The 18671-nt window shown below is 43.6% G+C and overlaps 1 protein-coding gene across 1 annotated transcript; it reads left to right on the top strand.

Moving 5' to 3' along the window:
* The first annotated feature begins 2538 nt into the window (after positions 1-2538).
* LOC119646849 lies at positions 2539-18671 on the top strand. Its single transcript, XM_038047474.1, has 4 exons — positions 2539-2682; positions 6936-8294; positions 16330-18440; positions 18522-18671. Exons 2-4 carry the CDS (start codon positions 6995-6997, stop codon positions 18597-18599), a joined length of 3489 nt encoding a protein of 1162 aa, XP_037903402.1. The 5' UTR covers positions 2539-2682; positions 6936-6994; the 3' UTR covers positions 18600-18671.

Here is an 18671-nt window from a genome sequence, read left to right on the forward strand (position 1 = left end):
GTGCTCTTCAATATGCCAAGTCCAACCCGAAGCAGTTCAAAAAGGGGCCTTAAGCGATACGGTTCATCAATATCCAGTAGCGCAGAGAAAGGAGGGTCAAACAAACTAGCTGAAGATGACGAAGATAAAGATTCCTCCTTCAAGAGGTATTCGTTAATATAAACAACATTCGTCAAGTACCGATTTTCCTCTAACTACCAAAACTACAAAAGAAGATAAAAACACGAGTGTGCTACGGCTAAGTTAGTCATTTTCCTCCAAGTCATATTTAGAAAAACCTAGTTGGGATACTTATCTATAAAAGAAAGAAGGAAGCGATAAGTTACAGCAGTATGTGGAATTCGAAAACACCAAACCCACCCTCCACTTCTCTGCCAATATCCCCGCGGAACCGTTTTGACGACTATATTTTTGACCTCCGACTTTAGGCATCACTAAACTAGCCCTAACTGCCATTTCTTGCGCATAGGCTAAGTGCCCCTTCAAAACTCAACTTGGCATCGATCATTACCCTCAAAAGGCCTTGGGATTACCAATCTTGTACCAATATCAGTATTATTTTTCTTGTAATGGATAACATAGGCCACCCTGTATTTCGTCCATCAGGTTCAGTTTAAGCATTCATAACTATCTTTGGATGGTATGAATGATTTCGCTTTCATAAGGTTCCACGTCCTCGACGTATTTGCAGTTACCACAACCATCGGTATCATCACTAAGCACTCCATCATGCATGATGTTCCGTGTCAATGGTACAATACGAATTTTGCAGAACACCTGTGGTTAGAATATATTCTTTCAGTTCGGCGTCTGCCTCATATTAGAGATGCTTCTTGGAAAGGAAACTCTCGAATTATCAAAGCAAGTAACCAGGGATACTCAGTTCAGTCAGGGTGTCTTTATTCAAGCTCCAGTTGACCAAGTTGAAGACATTTTTAATAAATGGCGTCAGGTTCCCAATTGTCGCGGGCGCAAAACTAAGGGGTCGCTTCGTTGTGATGGGTTTCACCATTTGGTTCCACCATGACCACACAATCGAAGGCCCCTCTCTCGTAATGTTTACACGATCGATGTAACTCCATATTGATCGCGATATCCTCATTTCGGATGTGATCAAAACGCAACATCTTCGTCCTCATTACCGCAAGACGCCATTCATTGTTTTGTATAGTCAGCCAACACTCAGAACCATAGCGAAGGACAGGACGGACGATATTGCCGTAAATTTTGGATTTGAGACGTTCATTGATACGTCCAAGTTGTGGAACGCCACTTCATCCAGGTTGCGTTCATACATGAAGCAATTTCACAACGCACTTCTCCATTGGTTGATAGCATTGACCCGAGATATTCACGCCGCTTCGTTCTGCGCAGGTTACTGCCGTTGTGTCTGTTTCATGGGCAACGGTGGTCAAAAATCCAGTTTTATTTAGATTCAATCTGAAACGGCGTTGCGCGAGGCGATCATTTCATTTTTGGGCAAGTCTCGAGATCATTTTTGCTATTAGACGCCAGGAAAACATCATCTGCATAAAGCAGAGTAAAGGGCGCTGGACGTTGGATGTCCCGTGTAACAGTGTCATTAACAAGAATAAAGAGGAGTGGCGAGAGGGCGCTTCCTTCTTCCATAAACACCAGCAGAGACAAGAAGCGGTTTTGATACACCCTTCACACTTCGAACTTTACTTTTCGGATCGAGGTACTGGAGCAATTGAATCCAGCGCACGAGTTCTTTTGGCACGAAGTGACTAAGTGTTGGCGTAGAGTATACTAAAATAGTTCGTATGGCGCACGGTCAAATGCTTTCTCTAGATCTAGAAATGCAATGCAAAGAGGGCGATGCTTCCCCGGGTGTTTCTCCATGAGTAACCGCGCAGCGTGTATGGTGTCAGTTGTTCCTCAGTTTTTACCAATTCCGCGTGATTCCCGGTTATTTCAACGATTTCGAGAACAAGGTTGCCAAGGATGCGTTCAAAATCTTCATGGTATGGGGAAGTAACCGGATTGGACGGTAATTTGAACATTCTGCTTGACTACCTTTCTTTTTTCGTACTGGAAATGTGGTATTTTCTTGCTAATCTGATGGTGTTTTACCTTCCTGAATAACCCGATTTAAAAATTCACTCAACCACAGTGTTGGGTCACAGCTCTTCGCTTTCCAAAGTTCAGATGACACGTCATCAGGACCTGTTGCTTTCCCCGATTTCATTCGTTTTATTGCTTCCTGGACTTCAGTTGTGCTGACTAGTAGAACTGCTCCAAATGTCGGCAATGATTGTAGAAGACGGAAATAGATTGAAAATAAGGCTGTCAGGAATACTTGATTGAATTTCTCAGAAAGTAACCACAGAACCACATGTGAGTAAATACCTTTTACGAGATACGAAAATCTGCTAAAAAATAGCACAAATGCAAATACACTGCGTACAATTGTCACCTGTACTGAAAAGCACTAAACATGGTGATCTTTCCACAGATTTGAAGCAGGCGGTCGTTATATTGAAGGAGCGTCTAAGGTGCACGTAAATGATACGGGGAACGTAAAGAGAAAAGTGCTGTGTAAAAATCCGTAAGCGTTTTCAGTATTTTGATGCTGGACTTATTGATAAAATTATTTTCAACCTAGAATATGTCCTCATATTAGGGAGAGAGGAGGAAGGGCAAGCACAACAAACGTAACAGGTAAATAACAAATATGTAGAAAGCCCAATTATCAATTACGCAATTAAAATCTGGACACCTTCGTAAGAATTACAGAAATCTTCAGAAAGGGAGTAAAAGAAGTTGTATTTTCTTTTTTTACAAGAACGTAAGGTACAACCTGTTAGATACAATGCGAAGCAAATAAACGGGAAGTGGTAAAAATTGTAATGATGGTATCAAAAACTGAATGAATGAACATGTCGGAATACCGGAAGCTGAGCACTTCCGGAATAAAGATTTTGTGTTCATCTTACGCGATCCACATATATAGTTGCTTTTCACCCCTTGGGAAGGTATAGCGCGCAATCGTTCGTTATTACTTGAACTCTCTTTCAGCACCCCACCCCCCTCCCCCCACGACTTCCCAAGACGCTCGTACTCCTCCTCTACTGTTCACTCGTCGGCTATATTAAGAGAGTGGATTCCACTGCATGGCGTAGCAGGAATGCAATTCGTGCCCCTCCTTAAAGAGTGACACAGCCACTTCGGATCACAGTGCGTACGAGTGGTAGGCCTGTGCGCCGAGCAAGTTCTTTGTTTGAGATAATGTCAGGCCAGTGAACTCCGATGGTACGACACACTGAAAAAGGTTTGGAGCTTCTGGGTATGAGCGGAGTTGACTTTTCACGTGCTACTCCGATATAGGAACAAAGAAAGAACACTAGTAGAGAATAATTTCAACTTAATCTTGGTGTTGAGATAACTGTATTCCCTGGCTTTAGACAAGGCAGAGAAAGTGGATCTAGTACTGTTAATGCGTCGGACAAGATCCCGTTCGGTGCCACCTCCCAAGAAACCACGGTTCCTAAATATGCAAATTGATCGACGCGTTCGATGCTCTGGCTATTAATGTAGACAGGGAGAGTGCGATGACCCGTCAGACTCAGTATCTTGGCTTTGTTGATGTTTATTTTCAGTTCAAATCTACTTGCCTTTCTTTCCAAAGGTCTCCCCTGATGTGGCATATATTCCTGAACTCATTGCCATCTGCAGCAACTTTCGCTTTCCTGGCAAGCACAAGAGCACATTTATTTTGGGATGACGTGCACTACGCTGATCTTCAGGGACTTTCGCTCAGTATCGGAGTTCGAGTGCGTCACGCCCGCCATCACTCGCAGCGGTCAATAAAGCCTTCAACCGCTTCTGTCCATCGATCGGCTTCTACGATTCCTCAGTCAGCCAGACGCTTCTTCGGGCCAGGCCGGCCACCTGCGTAGCACCCGAGGAAAGGACATTTTTGCTCGAGTCTCAATGCTCATCGATATTCCCAGGTGGGTTACTCAGTAGCTTAGCTCTCCCACTGCTGAGCAACAGTACATCCAGAAGACAGCTCGTATGACGGGCTCCGTGTTGGAAAAAATGTATCACCAGTGAAGAGGTGGTGGTAGTTGTAGAAATCCACAAACCTCCCATCATTATTGTTACTGTCGCCAAGACCATGTTTCTCCATTATATATCGGAGCAATGTGTTGTCAGATCCCACCTTGGCGTTTAGATCACTCGTAACAATTATAATGTCACATTTCGGAAGCCTCTCCTGAACTGCGTTTAATTGCTCCCAGAAGGCATCTTCCTGTACTATATCGAGGTGCTCAGAGGTAGCTGTGAGGAAGACGCGGCGGCAACCTTGTCGGCCAAACCAAAACCAAGTGGCCGAAGAGAACCTCCATAGTGGTGGTACAGGGAGACGCTGTATTCACTTTGGTTTGCCGGCCGTGATGCAGTAGGCGAATGCTCCAAAGGCCTAATCAGGGCGATCAGACCCGAGTCTGCACGGGGACTCATCTGAAGTGGTAATTGGCCACGAAACCTTACCAGGGGTATACTGGTACCATGGGAACCGGGATTGCTCCTGGACTCTCATACTTCGGGTGAACTCCCGTTGTATGTGAGTACAGCTCGGTTATTTGCGGTAGGCCTCCTAGCAGGGGTTTCATGGAGGTTGTGGTTATGCTCAAGCGAGAAGAGACCTTCGGGCCTCGGCGTGGTGTCGCGTTTCAACACGGGTACCGTACTCCATAGTTCGGTAGAGATTTAGGTAATTCTTGCATCCACCAATATGAATGCTAGCCCATGCACTTGGTATAGACTGGTACCGTTGTTGCTCGTCTCAGCGAGGCTCTGATTGTGGTCACAAAATCAATCCGTGTCTGAAGAGGATCGTAGGATTAAGTCTCCACGACAGGTACCTACGTTAAACACCATGGGCTTAACTGTACTATATCGAGTCTGCCCGTTGTAATAGTAAGTACGTCCTTGGAATCCTTATAGATTTCAAAAGTGGATTTGTTTACCTAAGTTGGTCGTCCGTGTTGTCGAAACTTTGCGAGTGTGACTACCAGGAATTCGCTGTATAGAAAAGCTACTTCCATGGTAGGTAAGCATTCGTCTAAGGTGTCAATGAGCGTGTGTGGGTCAGTATGGAGCGCAGCTGCCCACAGAGATCTATCGCAGGTCCATTCATATGGAACCTGACGATGGACGAACTGTTGTGCGAGGTTTCTACCTAAGCTGAATGTTTTGTGGAATGTTGAGTGGATGAACTCCTCATTCTTGCTGAGAGGAACAGTCGACTTGAGCTCGGGAGAGGGGAGTCGCAGCTCCGAGCACTCAGGCCATTGTCAGAGCCATTGTACTATCCCCGTAAATTGCCTATTCAATGGCTTCCCGCCTACGGTGTTCGCAGGCTTTAGCGAATCTGAGAACATTCTCCAGAGGCAGAGAGTGTGCAGATTCTTCATTGAAGAAAACCTTGCCAAGGTGTCTTCGACTGAGATCTGAGGATGCCGGGCAGTTGCATAAAAAGTGCAGGGCTGTCTCCTCCTCCTCCTCACATTGGCTGCACATAGCCGAAACCACTACCCTAATCTTTTCCATATGGTAGTTTAAGGAGCAGTGTCCCGTCAAAAGCCCTACTAGGGTTTTCATGTCCCACTGCTTAAGGGACAACAAAAATGCCGCTCTAGTAGCCCTAGGCTCTTTCACAAGGATTTTCGCTTGCCGGCAAGAGCAGCGGGGTACTGAGTACATGCGAATCGTTAACGCGTGGTCTCTCAAAGTCGGTATCGCAGTCTCAATGGATAAAACCGTCGCGGTGATGTTGAAAGGCTTCCTACGTTGTCCGCCCTTGGTTGAATCGAATGAAATACCGGCAGAAAGTGACATACTTGGGAGTCACGATCGCGGAGCGTATATTCTTGGGTCCGCACCAGCGTGATCTCAAGCCATGGTTGAGTGTGAGGTGGGGTCTAAGCAGGAGAGCTGCTAGATCCATATATGTGCGACTCTTCCTTGAATGTTCTACGAACGGGTTCCCTATGTTGTATGACTTTGCGATGGCGGCACAGGGCAGGAAACTGATGTACATTATGTTCCATGCACCACATTATCCAGGAGATGCCAGTAAATTTCGACGGACTAGAAAAATCATCCTAGATAGTGGTTCATGTTGAAAGTGAGGTTGAAGAAACTCTTCATATACTCAAATGCGACTGTTCCATAAGATCATAATGAAATGGGCATTGTGGAAAGATGGGTTATACTTGCCAACATAAAGCATAACCTTGTCCTGGCAGTATTAAAAATAAAAATGTACGCAGAATAATAAAATTAACCAAAGATGAAGCACTGGTTCGGTCAGTGTTGTGCTAAGGCAACGGAATTTGGATAATGAATCAGCCCAGAGAGCAGGCAAGCTATGCCTTCCAGCGGCAAATCCTGAGAAGAATTATGGGACCAGTAAGGGAGAATGATTGATGTGGAACCAGAGACAGCAGGATTTTATATAAAGAACGGAAGCCTTTCGACTAGGTTATGTAGAGGAGATGGATAGTAGGATATGGATGGTCCTAGACACCTAGCCAAAGCATAGTAGAAGAGAAAAGATTACTTAGAAAGTTTAAAAGCAGACGGGAGAGTGATAGTGACAATGTAAATTAATGACAGCTCTATTTTTGAAATTCGAGGATACTTTTGCTCAACGGTGTAAAGAGGAGACTTTGGAAGGTCGAGGAAAGTAATCTGAACGAGGTGCCAATTAATGCGTTTCTTTTGAGGTAAGTGTGGCTTCGGAGGAACCAAATGATTGGCAGAAACTGTTTTGTTTTATTTTGAAGAAAGGCGGAGTTTCTTTTCCAAGGCCAGCCCAATTTCACAAACATGTCAGCTGCACGTAATGCTGTTAATTTTGCCTGCACCGCTTTTCTAACCATTACTCTTCTTGTTTCTCACAGATAAATCTAATAAAGCTGTTACACCTAGCAAAAAGGTTGAATATCAAGGAAAAGAAATAATGCAAGTTGTGGAAGAACTTATGGAACAAACTTCAGTTTTGAAGAACAGATTACTTAATATGATAAACTTCTTTGAAACAACCATAGGAGCCTGCGCGAGTATGCTGGAAATTTCGACTGAATTCCAGCATTCAGTATGTTCATGCGCATCAAGTCAAAGAACAACGGAGCAGCAACTATCAAGAACAACTGCTGGCGACGAAACTAGCTCCTGGCATACAAATTACAGTAAGACAGTCGCTGGTTCAAATGACAATGGTAATGAGGAGCAAATCGACCCAGGCGGCCAAATGGCAGCTACACTTTCGACGATATCTGCCAATAGTAGTTTGAAGCAAAGGCACCTCCCTCCCATCCCATTTGACAAAGCGACTCAAAAAGTTAGTCGATCGCGGTTAAGTTTACAAAATCAAACTAAGAGTCGAAAAGAGGTTTCGCCAGAAAGATCGGGAATAAACCCATTTTCTTCATTGCGTTCCATTGATCAAACTGGTTCAGAAAGCGCTGAGCCAGGAAGAATACAAACTCGTAAATATCAGGAAAATTCTCCACAAAACTCCAAAACGATGCAAAATTCGTCCTTCTCTGGAGAGCGGTCTAGGTCTGAGGCAGCTTCACAATTATCCAACAAGAGTCTACGAGGCAGCCAGACGTCGAGGCATACGTTAACAGGAATAGAGCTTCGAAATGCTGCGCTACAAGGCAGTGATATCGTAAGCGAAAGGTCTACTACACGTGAAGATAAAAGCCTGGCGGGATTGACAACATATGAGAAGCAAAGATCACACATATCTAATAAAACCCAGCAAACCGAACACCTTCCACCAATTCCAGAGAACACAAAAACCGTACCTCCATGCCTATGTGCGGAATGTTCCTTGGAGAGGCAAATGAATCAAATTGTCAAGCACACATCTTGTTCTAGTGCACCAACCTCCCCAACCAACGAACACCAAAGAAACGGTGTTTTAGGTAAACGAACTTCATCTGACCTGGACCACCAAGAAGCTGGGATGGATTTGGATAATGGCCTCACAACATCATCTCGATCGAAAAGTCAGTTGAAAAGTTATTACTCAAATCGAGAAAGTTTGAGCCGAATCGATACGAAGAGATCAGGTTCACAATCTAAAATTAGTGGACCTAGTCAAGGTAATAAGAGATCAACCAGAAGTCACAGCAATGATTCAAAAGTATCCCTGCATCAATATTCCCCTTTCTCAGTTCAAGAGGCGAAGTTGAACGACAAGTCATCGAAGACAGATTATACAGCCGATTCTGTGTCCTTCAGGTCAAAAAGTAAGCTCGAATTATTGCCTTTCTGTGTATCTTTCTAAGGTTTTGTTTGCAAAACAAAACGTTTTTAAAATCTGTTGAATGTCTATCTGTCTGTCTATCTGTCACACGCACTTTTCTCAGAAACGGTTATACCAGTTGACACGAAATTTGGTGAGGAGGTGGGAACTGTGAGCGCCAGACATGCTATGAATGATATTCTTCTACATTGAAATTTGGGGGAGGGGGTCCCCATACATGTAAAAGGGGGGTGTACAAATGTTTTTCACAGAATATTGTCATATTCGGTATCAAATGAAAGGTCTCGATTAGTACTTTCCGTAGCCTATCTTAGTTTTGAGATTTTTTAGAAAGGTGGGGAGTGAGAGGGGTGGAAAGGGATGATTTCTTTAACGAACCTATTCTCAGAAACTACCCAACCGAAAAATCTGAAAAAAAATCATGAAGCTGCCTCTATACGGTGTCCAGGCCTCAAAATACATATCGATATCTCCTCAAATTAAGTTAATAATTGTATATCCATATGCCATATTTTTGGAGAAATTGAGTTAAAACCCCCTTAAGTTTATCCCAGAGTTATAAAAGTTGGTAGTAGTATAGAATATAAGATGAAGCATATTACCTCCAAGTTTGATCAAAATCAAACTATTACTAACAATTTCACAGTAGCTCAAACCTGACTTTACCGTGTAAATTTACTGCAACTAAATATCAATATCACCCTAAAGTGAGTAGTCTGACATGCTAAATGCATATACATAACGGGCTACGTATAAATGGGATAGTTCTGCACTCAACTACACTCACAGAAGAAGCAAACAAAACCTTTCATACCTGAACTTCCGAGCTTCCCGTTTCCAGACTTGTTTCATCTTTAAGAAGTGTAAAGGTTGAGAGCCTGCCTCTGTCTCCCGCCATGCGGTTATCGGAGACTCTTTCTGATTAAAACCACCTCCTCTACCGTGGAACTGTTCTAAAGTATTGCCTCTGGGGGCTGTATCGTCTTTTTAACTGCTGCTCGTAGTAGTTCTTTCCCTTTCTAAAATCGGTTTACTGTCTGTCTGTCCGCTAAATGCATTTTTCTCGGAGACTGTAGCAGCGATTGACACCAAATTTAGTGAAAAGGTGGTAACATGCATACGGTGAGTTACATCCTGTTACGTCGAATTTAAGAGGAGGTCCTCATACATGCAAAAGAGGTTGTACATTTTTTTCATCAAATATAGTCATGTATGGTATCAAATGAAAGATCTCGGTCAGTACTTTCCGAAGCTGGTCTTAGTGACATTTCTTGGAAAGGCAGGGAGTGCGAGGGGTTGAAAGTGATCATTTATTTAACGGGCCCATTCTCAGAAACCGCCCTACGGAAAAATCTGAAAAAAATCTGCCACTATGTTGTGGCTAGGCTCCAAAATACCTTCGATACCGATACCCCTTCAAATAAAGTTGCTTTTTATTATTACTATAATTTCCAGTAATTGGCTGCAGAACCCCCCTTAAGTTCACCCTAGCACCACCAAATTTTGCAGCAATGTATGCTTGATCCTACCAAGTTTGATGGAAATTGCACTATTACTAAGTTATAATAGGTCAAATTTGTCACTTCTTTGGAAATTCAAGATTTTCAATGTCAATAACACCCAAAAGTGGATATTCTCATATAATATATGCGTGTATTATGTGTTACGTACTAATGGGACAAATTCACACTGAAATGTCTATATAAAAGAAATACACAAAACCTTTCATACCTGAAGTGTCCAGCTTCCAGTTTCCCGACTTGTTAAGGTTTCGTGTATGTTTTATGGGGGGAGGTGAACATCTTAAAAAGACACTGACGCGCCACTGACGCATCTCGAGCTAGCTTCAAATCCACGTCTATGGTTTCAACTATTTAATGAGCTGGACGAAAACCAAATTGTCGCTCCGATAGACCATCCCTAAATTTTATGATAGAGAAGAGTCCATTATAGGCGACGCTTTAGAACATCTTTCCTACCATGTCGACAAGGCAAATCGAGCGGTGTGAAGAAGGATGTCCCGGTTACTTGTTGTACTTCAGTAGCAAAACAGTCCAAATACGATGATAAACTAGTCGGGTCTAGCCTTAAGAGGGCTCTATTTGTAACAGCATCCATACCGGGAGCTTTATTATCACCGATTCACCGGCAAATCTCTGCAAGTTTCTCCTCAGTTACCGCTTGTTTATATTTTCTTGCTCTCTTATTGAGGGGGGGGGGGGGGGGCATCACTATATTGAACACCGAACATGCGTCCAGGTGCATTGTGTTATTCGCATTCCCATCTTCTTCATAACAACTCTGTACCGTGTTCCCTAGGGATTTTGGCCTGCCTCCGCTCAAAGTTTCTTGAAGCATTCTAGCTTGATGGTGCGCATAATCTGCTAAAGTCTATCTCGAAGGTTCGCGTATACTTTCCGTCTCTCGACAAAATTCAGTCTTCCTCTAGATTGTCAGCAGATCCTTCCTGTTCGATTTTTTCATTCCACCAATAGCGCGATTTCTTCATTCCACCAATAGTTTGACCGCTTATTTGCGAGAACTCGCAGCCTCGGCATGCTCTCATCGTTTCCCCTACTTTTTGTAAAGACGCACCACCAGGATCGTGACCTCGCAATTGCATCCCTATGAATGCATTCTCTTCAAATTTTTTGACAGACCACTTTCGATTTTGAGGAAGGTTTTATGAGTATGGTATCCACTGAAAGCGCAATGCTGACCACATTGTCTCCTACAGTGTACTGTAGTGTACCGTTACGGTCTTGAATGAAGTGCTCTAACACACTTCAAGGCTCTGATCCAATATGGATTGTTGCGCCAACAATTATTATTATTATTATAGTATCCACTAAGAAACCAGATTATTCTTCCCGTCAATGTGGTACTCACCCAGGTCAAATCGACTATTGAGCTCGAGCCTGTCCCACGAAAAGAGCATACATTTCCGATATTTGCAAGCACCAAGTGTAGGGATGACGCGATAGTTTAGGGGATAGAGCGTCAGTTCCCCAATCTCGTTACTCTGGGTTTGAGTCCCAGTCGTCATGGGTGTCTGTGTTCGTCTTGTGTTTATCTCGCTGCTGTGAGCTTATCACTTACAGAGCGTTAAGTGTGGTCATAGTGAAATTGAAGCACAGTCTGACTCTGTGGATGTCCTATATTCCACCAACGAGTGAACAGGAAACAGTAAGTCTAACTTCACGAATACTTCGAACAAAATGCAGCCCCTCGTGTTCGTGGTTCGACTGCTCAATCTACAGACAACATATTGAAATCACCCGCTATGATTTGAATCCGAGACTAGCATACCTACCATTTCCTCGAATTGTGCTATTATCGCGTTTGGCGGAGCTTAGCAATTGCAGATGAAGATCCGTCTCTGGTAGTTACTTCACTAATATCTTCACCCTGTATCTCAATCTCCTGCTTTTTGGCCTGCACTTCTGCTTTTTCCCTTAAGGACTTCTTCACCTTACCGAGAAAACGTTCAGCCGTGTTACTCTTCAACTTCAACATCAAATACCGTTTTTTGGGAACGACTGATTCCCCTGACACTTTCTCCATGGTTTATCAGTTCCGCATCGGATTTGTTGACCTTCTTAGGGATATCGGCGTATGCCATATCATCTCTTTTAGATATGATCTCGGGCTGTAATATTCATTTACATGTCGCGCGTTTCTTTAAACGAACCTTTTTCCGTTCTTCTGCGGTTCCTTTCTGCGGTTTTACTTCACTTGGGCAGACTGAATTCGTTGCCGCTAGTTCCACAATTTTGTCACTTTGCTGACCTTCTCCTTTTCTGGTGAGATACGTTTTTGTATTTTCGCCTCCTGAGAGATCCAAAAGAACCATGTACTCCCTCTTTAGCCCTCCTTTTAAGTTTATCGGCATTTGGATGTTGAGGGGGCGGCATTTGTGTTGCCTGTGTGCTTCCTTTGAAGCAGCTTTTTCTTCCTTCACACTATCGTACAGTACACGAATAACTCCCACAATGTGCATATTGTGTTTTTCCTTTATGAATTCGGACAAATCTCAAACGATGTCTTCTCACACTGTTTCTACGTATGGTCTTCAGCTGATTTTCTAATTTACTTCTTTCACCGACATTAACTTCATGGCGATCGCAGGATCGTCGGGTTTCATCTAAATTAATCAGGCACTAGTTCCTGTGATGTCTCCCGACCGAGTACACCTTGTCGAACCACTATGAACTGCCGAATGACCGATCTGTGAAGCATCTTTACATCTGTGAAGCATCCGGGCATGGCCACGCGGTCTAGCGAGCTCGGTGGCCACTCGTTGTGGTGAGCTCCAGTGGTGGCATCTATTAAAATTCAGGCTGTCGCGCCCCAGGAGATTTGGCAACTCCGTACGGGACTGTCCTTCGGTATTTCTGTCTGTTTGCCTGTCACACCCATTTTTTCCTAAATAGTTCCTCTTATTAATACGGAATTTGGGATAAAGGTGGGAACTGCGAATCGCATCGCATGCAGTGAGTAACGTCTTTCTGCGGTCAGTTTAAGGGGGGTTGGGGTTGCCATACATGCAAAAGGGGGATATTAACTAAAACGTTGGATTAAGGACTCATTTTAGAAACTACTTAACCTAGGAGTAAGACTGACATACTAAATGCATAAACATTACGTGCTAGGAAAAATGTCCATTTAAATATTCTTATCTAAAAAACGCATCAAATAATTTGCTCACGACACGAGGAATAGCGCTCCCGGGTGCCCTAGCAAGCAGTTCAAATCCACCTAGCTGGCATTACACCTGCGTTCTAGATAGTAGCCTTAACAAAGTTTCTTGATTAAAAGTGAACAGTAAGTGATCGGTACAAATCGGGACCCATTGATAATCCTTAGAGCCGCCCAATGGGTGATTTGGGCCTAGCTTTGCCAAAATGGCAGCAGTGGCGTGTGACAGGAGCTAGCACCTTTGGGACTTTATTCGATTAGTTTGCATTGAATTAGTACTGGTGCATCCCGTCGCCCCGGGAGAGCGCTGATCCGTCCATGAGTCCCAGGATCAGCCAAGTCTAAATCAGGCCTCATCGAACTATGCTGGGCTTTTTATCAATGACGGCACACCTATTCCTGACTGATGTGAACCGCCCCCTGCACACAATGCCCTGGTACCATTTTCATCCAAAACAAAAATAATGAAATTTGGAAGATAGTAGGGAAGGAGAAAAAGTGGCTGTTTCTGCATAGTACGAAAATGCATTGCATGCTGTAGCGCTCTGTGAAGGAGGCTAAAGAGCTGAGATACTCGACGGCGGGTTGCGCACAACTAGTGAAAAAATCTTACAAAGTGATGCAGCTCCAGTCCATGGACTCCAGTACTCGTACCCTGCAGTGACTCCGTGCTAGAAAGAAGGGCAGAGAAAATATAGGAACCCGAATAGTTGGATATGGACAGTCCTGAATGGGAGCACAGTCGAAAATGCGCGTTTGCAACTCTTCTCAAAAAGAAACGTGAGTGAAGGGGTGAAAAGACTGATGGAACTCGAAGAACTCCTCGACCGTATGTTTTCTTACAGGAAGACATTGACCGTCGCGCACCAAAAGCTGCGAATACCGCAAGTACCAAAAAGAATGCGATACTCCATTCCAACTAAGAAAAGAGCGGAGAGAGGGGGAAAGCAAAATAGAGCAATCTGAAGGGCTCAAAACAAGGCAAAGAAAAACAAAAGGAAGTAGCTTGTCACGTCTGCCCAAAGCCAAGGAGAATTCGAATGGTGGGGCACCAAAGGAAAAGACGAGTAAACGCGGAAGTCCTCAGCGAGATTCACTATAAGACTAAAAGGACTAAAAGGAGATTTCACAGTGCAATAAACAAAAGCAAAGTAGGGTCATAAACTTGTTATTAGAAAATCGGGGCTCAATGGAAACCCCGCTTATTTAATGCTAATCAAATGGACAACATTGTGCTACTTGCACTATCGACTAAACTTCCATGCAAGTTCACGGCAACAGCGTGGAAGGTGGCGAAGACTCCATTTTTCATTACGGAACAGCTTGAAGAGGTAGTTTTCATTATGAAAGATAAGACGGCGGTTTCACCTTCGACTAGCCCCACTACTAAGGAAGGGAACACTAAATGGGTGGCAACTCTCTTGACAGAATAAGTCGGGAGCAGATAGTTGGTGGTGAAAGAAATAACCTGACTGGAAGGCTCCCTAAAGAGGGAAAGCGAGGGAAACTAGTATGTCAAGCTGTATCGGGCTAGCTCTTTGATGACGGGGAAATCATGATATTACTGACTATATGTGTCCCAAAAATTTGGCACTCATCCCTTTAAAATCTTCAGTTTTGCTCGTTGTGATAACCGGTTATAATTTATTCTGAGCTGTTTTCCATTATACGTGTAGCTCCTCGAATTTACGGTGTTCATTCCATTTTTTCATTTGTCTATCATCGTGGATGAGAAGTTGACCGTTGACATCCTTCACAGGATCATCGATCCCCCCACCCAGACTAACGTAATTGCAAATTAAACTTATACACACCGTTGAACTTCTCGGGATTTCGATCAGTATCAGAGTTTGAGGAGGTCCCGCCCGGCTTTACTCGCAGCGGTCAGCAGAACCTTCAACCTCTTTCGGTTATCGATCTGTTTCCACGAGACCGCAGTCAGCCAGATTTTATGACGCCTATTCGGGACGATTCAATGTTTATCGGGTTACTCAATATATCTACCGTTTGATCAACAAGATAGTTCTCCCACTGCCGCCTGACAACTGGGCCATACAAGCCGTTGATGTTGAACTTAGAGGGTAGCAGCTCCTTAGTTCTGCGAGTAGTGGCGGACACAGCACGCAAGCCGACGTAAGCGACCATCAGATGGTGATCTTATTCGAAACCGATGTCAGCGCCTTTCTTGTCACGCTCATCCAGGAGACAAAACTTAAATCTACTTGCGGATCGCGAAGTGGTCGATCTGATAGAAACTCAACTGACTTTATGGTAGGCTCCGTGCTCAAACAATATGCCACTAATGACGAGACGGTGGAAGTTGCAAAAAACGACAAACCCTCCCACCATTACGGTTGCGGTCGCTAAGACCGTGTTTCTCATTACATGTTCCCAAGCAAGGTCTCAGGTCAGATTCCACCTTGGCATTTAGATCGCCCATTACGATCAAAATGTTTCCTTTAGGAAGCAAGTCCTGAACACACTACATTGGAAGTCTTCGTTGGTGCGTACCATTGGATAATTGTGATGCTCCTGAACCTGGATCGGAACCTTTCAGTTTGAAGTCTGTCAGAAACCGACTCCCAGACCAAGAGAGTGTACCTTGCGGTAACTTTTAGAAGCAACCCGACATCGAATTCGCGTCTGCGACCAGTTGGCCTTGCAGTGCAAGAGCACATTGCTACAAAAGAGAGAGGAGTACTTTCCAAAGTCCTGCCATCTTACTTCGCTTAGCTCCTGAATGTCCAGTTTATATCGCTGGAATTCCCGCTCAAGTCGGAGAAAGTGAGCATTCTGAGGACCTCACTAGAGTTGTCGAAGAGCGCGCACACATTCTAGAAACCAATCATAGTCCGTTTTTGATAGCCAAAGGTCGTTGCCGTGACGTCAGCCCCCATCTGAGGCGTTATTGACGTTTCGGTGGCAGTAGAGTTTCGAAATTTGCACTTGCTAGCCCACGAATTTCTATCCCTTTGAGTCGCCTCTTATGACAATCAGCGATGGCTTTGAGTGTGTTCTTAAGCCCCAATTCCCAGGGTGCCGAATATAGTCATGGTTGTCTCAAAATATGCTGTAATGTTGGGTGGAGAAGGTCAATTGGACACTACAAACATATGTATTTAGAGCTGCGTACAAATGTAGCTATTATTCTTTCAAATATTTTTACATACGAAGTACACAAAATCTTTCATTCCTGAAGTGCCAAGCTTCCGACTGTCGAATGGTCTTTACTAAACAGAATATACTTAGATTTCCATTTTGGAGATTTAATTGGAATTTGTAAATTTATAACCTTGGTTTTGATACTTTTTTCAATGTAGGTGGAGCCACTACCATTGAAGATGCGACATCGGATGCATCCAGTAACGCTGACCTCACAAAAAAGGTTCGACAGGTTCAGAAAGAAATCCAAGAGCTGCGAGAAAAGATGTCTTTAGTGCAAGGTTGCTGTTGTGCATGCCACTATGTAGACCATGAAAATGTTTTTGCACAGAGCATGTCCGCTCAGCTGTTAGGAAAGGCTAATCAGATCAAAGGTCTGCTAAATGACCTTAAATCAGTTTGCTATCAGCAGGTCAGCTTATCGGGCGAAGAACTGCCAAACACCGGACAGCAAATTGTGACTCAAAAATGTGAAAAGCAGATTCGACGGATCCATCCAGAATTTACAAGGACCGTAAATCAAGTGCAAAATATTGAGGCAACTAGAAACAGAGAGGGCGACGTGCATAATGCAAAAGTGAATGAAGCTCTCGAAACGGAAATTGACACAAAATATAATGACAACGACATCCCAGAAAATATAAATCTTAAAACAAAAGTTGAAGCCATTGAGCGTTTGGAAAATATAAGTCCAAAAGAGACCCACCGACAGACAAGAACATTAACTGAGAAAACCGTGAAGACACCTGACAAAGCGTTTCGCGAAGTGAACACAGTCAACGAGAATGATGTTACTCATGATGAAGGAAGGGTTGTCAGGACTACAAAAAAGGTGGTCCGTACGGAAATCTTGGAAGACAAAGAGCCTAAGGAACGCATCATAACCAATATAAAGATACGTCGTGTTTTTGACAATAAAACTGGAAAATGTACGGAAACTGTTACAGATGGCGATGAAGATTCGAATGAATCTGAAACTCAAAAAAGTCAAAAATCAACAAAGATTTCCTTCCGTGACCAACGGCAATCCGGTGGTGAATTCATAGATACACAGAGCGTGAAGAAAGTCTTTTCCGACACTACCCAGAACAAACCAACCACAAAATCTAAATCAGAATTGCCATTGCAATCAAGTTTCAAGAGTTTGCAGAAATCAACTACCGCTGGACTTTTGGGAAATTCGCGTGGTTTCCCATCAAAGACCACAAACTTAACAGAATGCATCAATATAGATGTCATTGAATGTCAGCCTTCGGAAGATCCATCTGACGACTCGATATCAGAATTTATGAGCAAAAAGTCTTACGAACAAGTCGAAACCCCGCCCACAAAAATCAGGAGAAAATCTTCACAAATGGAAGGTGGTTCACCGTCAAAGCACTGGTCTGAGCCGCAAGCTGAAGAAGAAGGCTGCACCCTGGAAAGACGGCCTGGTGGAACTTCTATTAGGCAGACTTGCTCCAAAGTCATGTATGTGGCTCCTAGGTCGGAAATTCCTGGCGTGAAATATATTGGATGCAAACGAAGTGATATGTCTAAATATCCTGGCTATAGATCAAAAGTAAGCATTGATAAGCGCTTGATAATGGACGCGCAAACGTCAAAAAGATTCGCTCGTCTATCGAACCCCTCCCGTTACTCAAGTACTAGAAAAAATTATCCTTCCACAAAGGTTAGCGATCCAAACTTGTCAGAAAATGAACAAGAAATTGCCACTTCCTGCTTCCCTTCCTCTGCTGGGGAGCAGGGTGATCCTCATTCGCGGCCTGAAACACCGCCTAGCACACAATACAGCCAAGGAGCTACAGAAACTTCCTCCCCTAATAAAATATCTCATACATCTACTCTTAATAGAGCGTCGAAAGCAGTTTTTCGCGACAGAACTAACTCACTTAACCGCTCAGCAGGTGGTACTTCCATTGAGATAGGCTCAGGTAAAAACGAAAACAGTTCTAAGATTCCTAAATCTTCAACCTCGGCTAGTGCAAAAAAGCCAGGTGTACCACTTACTGAGAGCATAGCTGAAATTATAAGGAAGTTGAGTGGAAACCGCTCGCCAAAGGATTTTTTCGTTTCAATCCTACCTGAAAAGATTGAAATGAAGGCGTTTAGAATTAACGTAATTGACAAAGAAACGGGCAATCTTTTAGGGCACTTTTTTGTAGACGAAGAGCAATTCAAACAGGCCCGCGATGAGGGAGTCTTTGATAATTATTTGTCACTCTTTGTCTTGAATTCATTGGGATCATACAGCGACTACGTAAAAATGGTGAGTGTAAATGTAAGTTTCAACTGTTTTCAATTTATTTTATTTGTAAATGGACCACAAGTTAACGTCTTGAATTTGCAGAGAACGGGCTTCGATTCTGGCGCCCTTCACACAATCCGGTGTTTCACAAAATGCACTTGCTCTGCACCCTTAGATTGAAATACATAGTAGTCATCACAACGTTGTCCAGTATCAGTAAAGAACATAATAGTCATTAATATATACATGTGT

Source organism: Hermetia illucens, chromosome 1, assembly GCF_905115235.1.
Source record: "Hermetia illucens chromosome 1, iHerIll2.2.curated.20191125, whole genome shotgun sequence".
NCBI classification, from domain to species: Eukaryota; Metazoa; Arthropoda; class Insecta; order Diptera; family Stratiomyidae; genus Hermetia; species Hermetia illucens.

Coding starts and splice junctions, on each gene's coding strand:
- LOC119646849 (XM_038047474.1), top strand. CDS start 6,995: ATGCAAGTTGTGGAAGAACTTATGGAACAAACTTCAGTTTTGAAGAAC. Junction 8,295..16,329: donor TGTGTCCTTCAGGTCAAAAA/GTAAGCTCGAAT, acceptor TTTTCAATGTAG/GTGGAGCCACTACCATTGAA. Junction 18,441..18,521: donor ACAGCGACTACGTAAAAATG/GTGAGTGTAAAT, acceptor TTGAATTTGCAG/AGAACGGGCTTCGATTCTGG.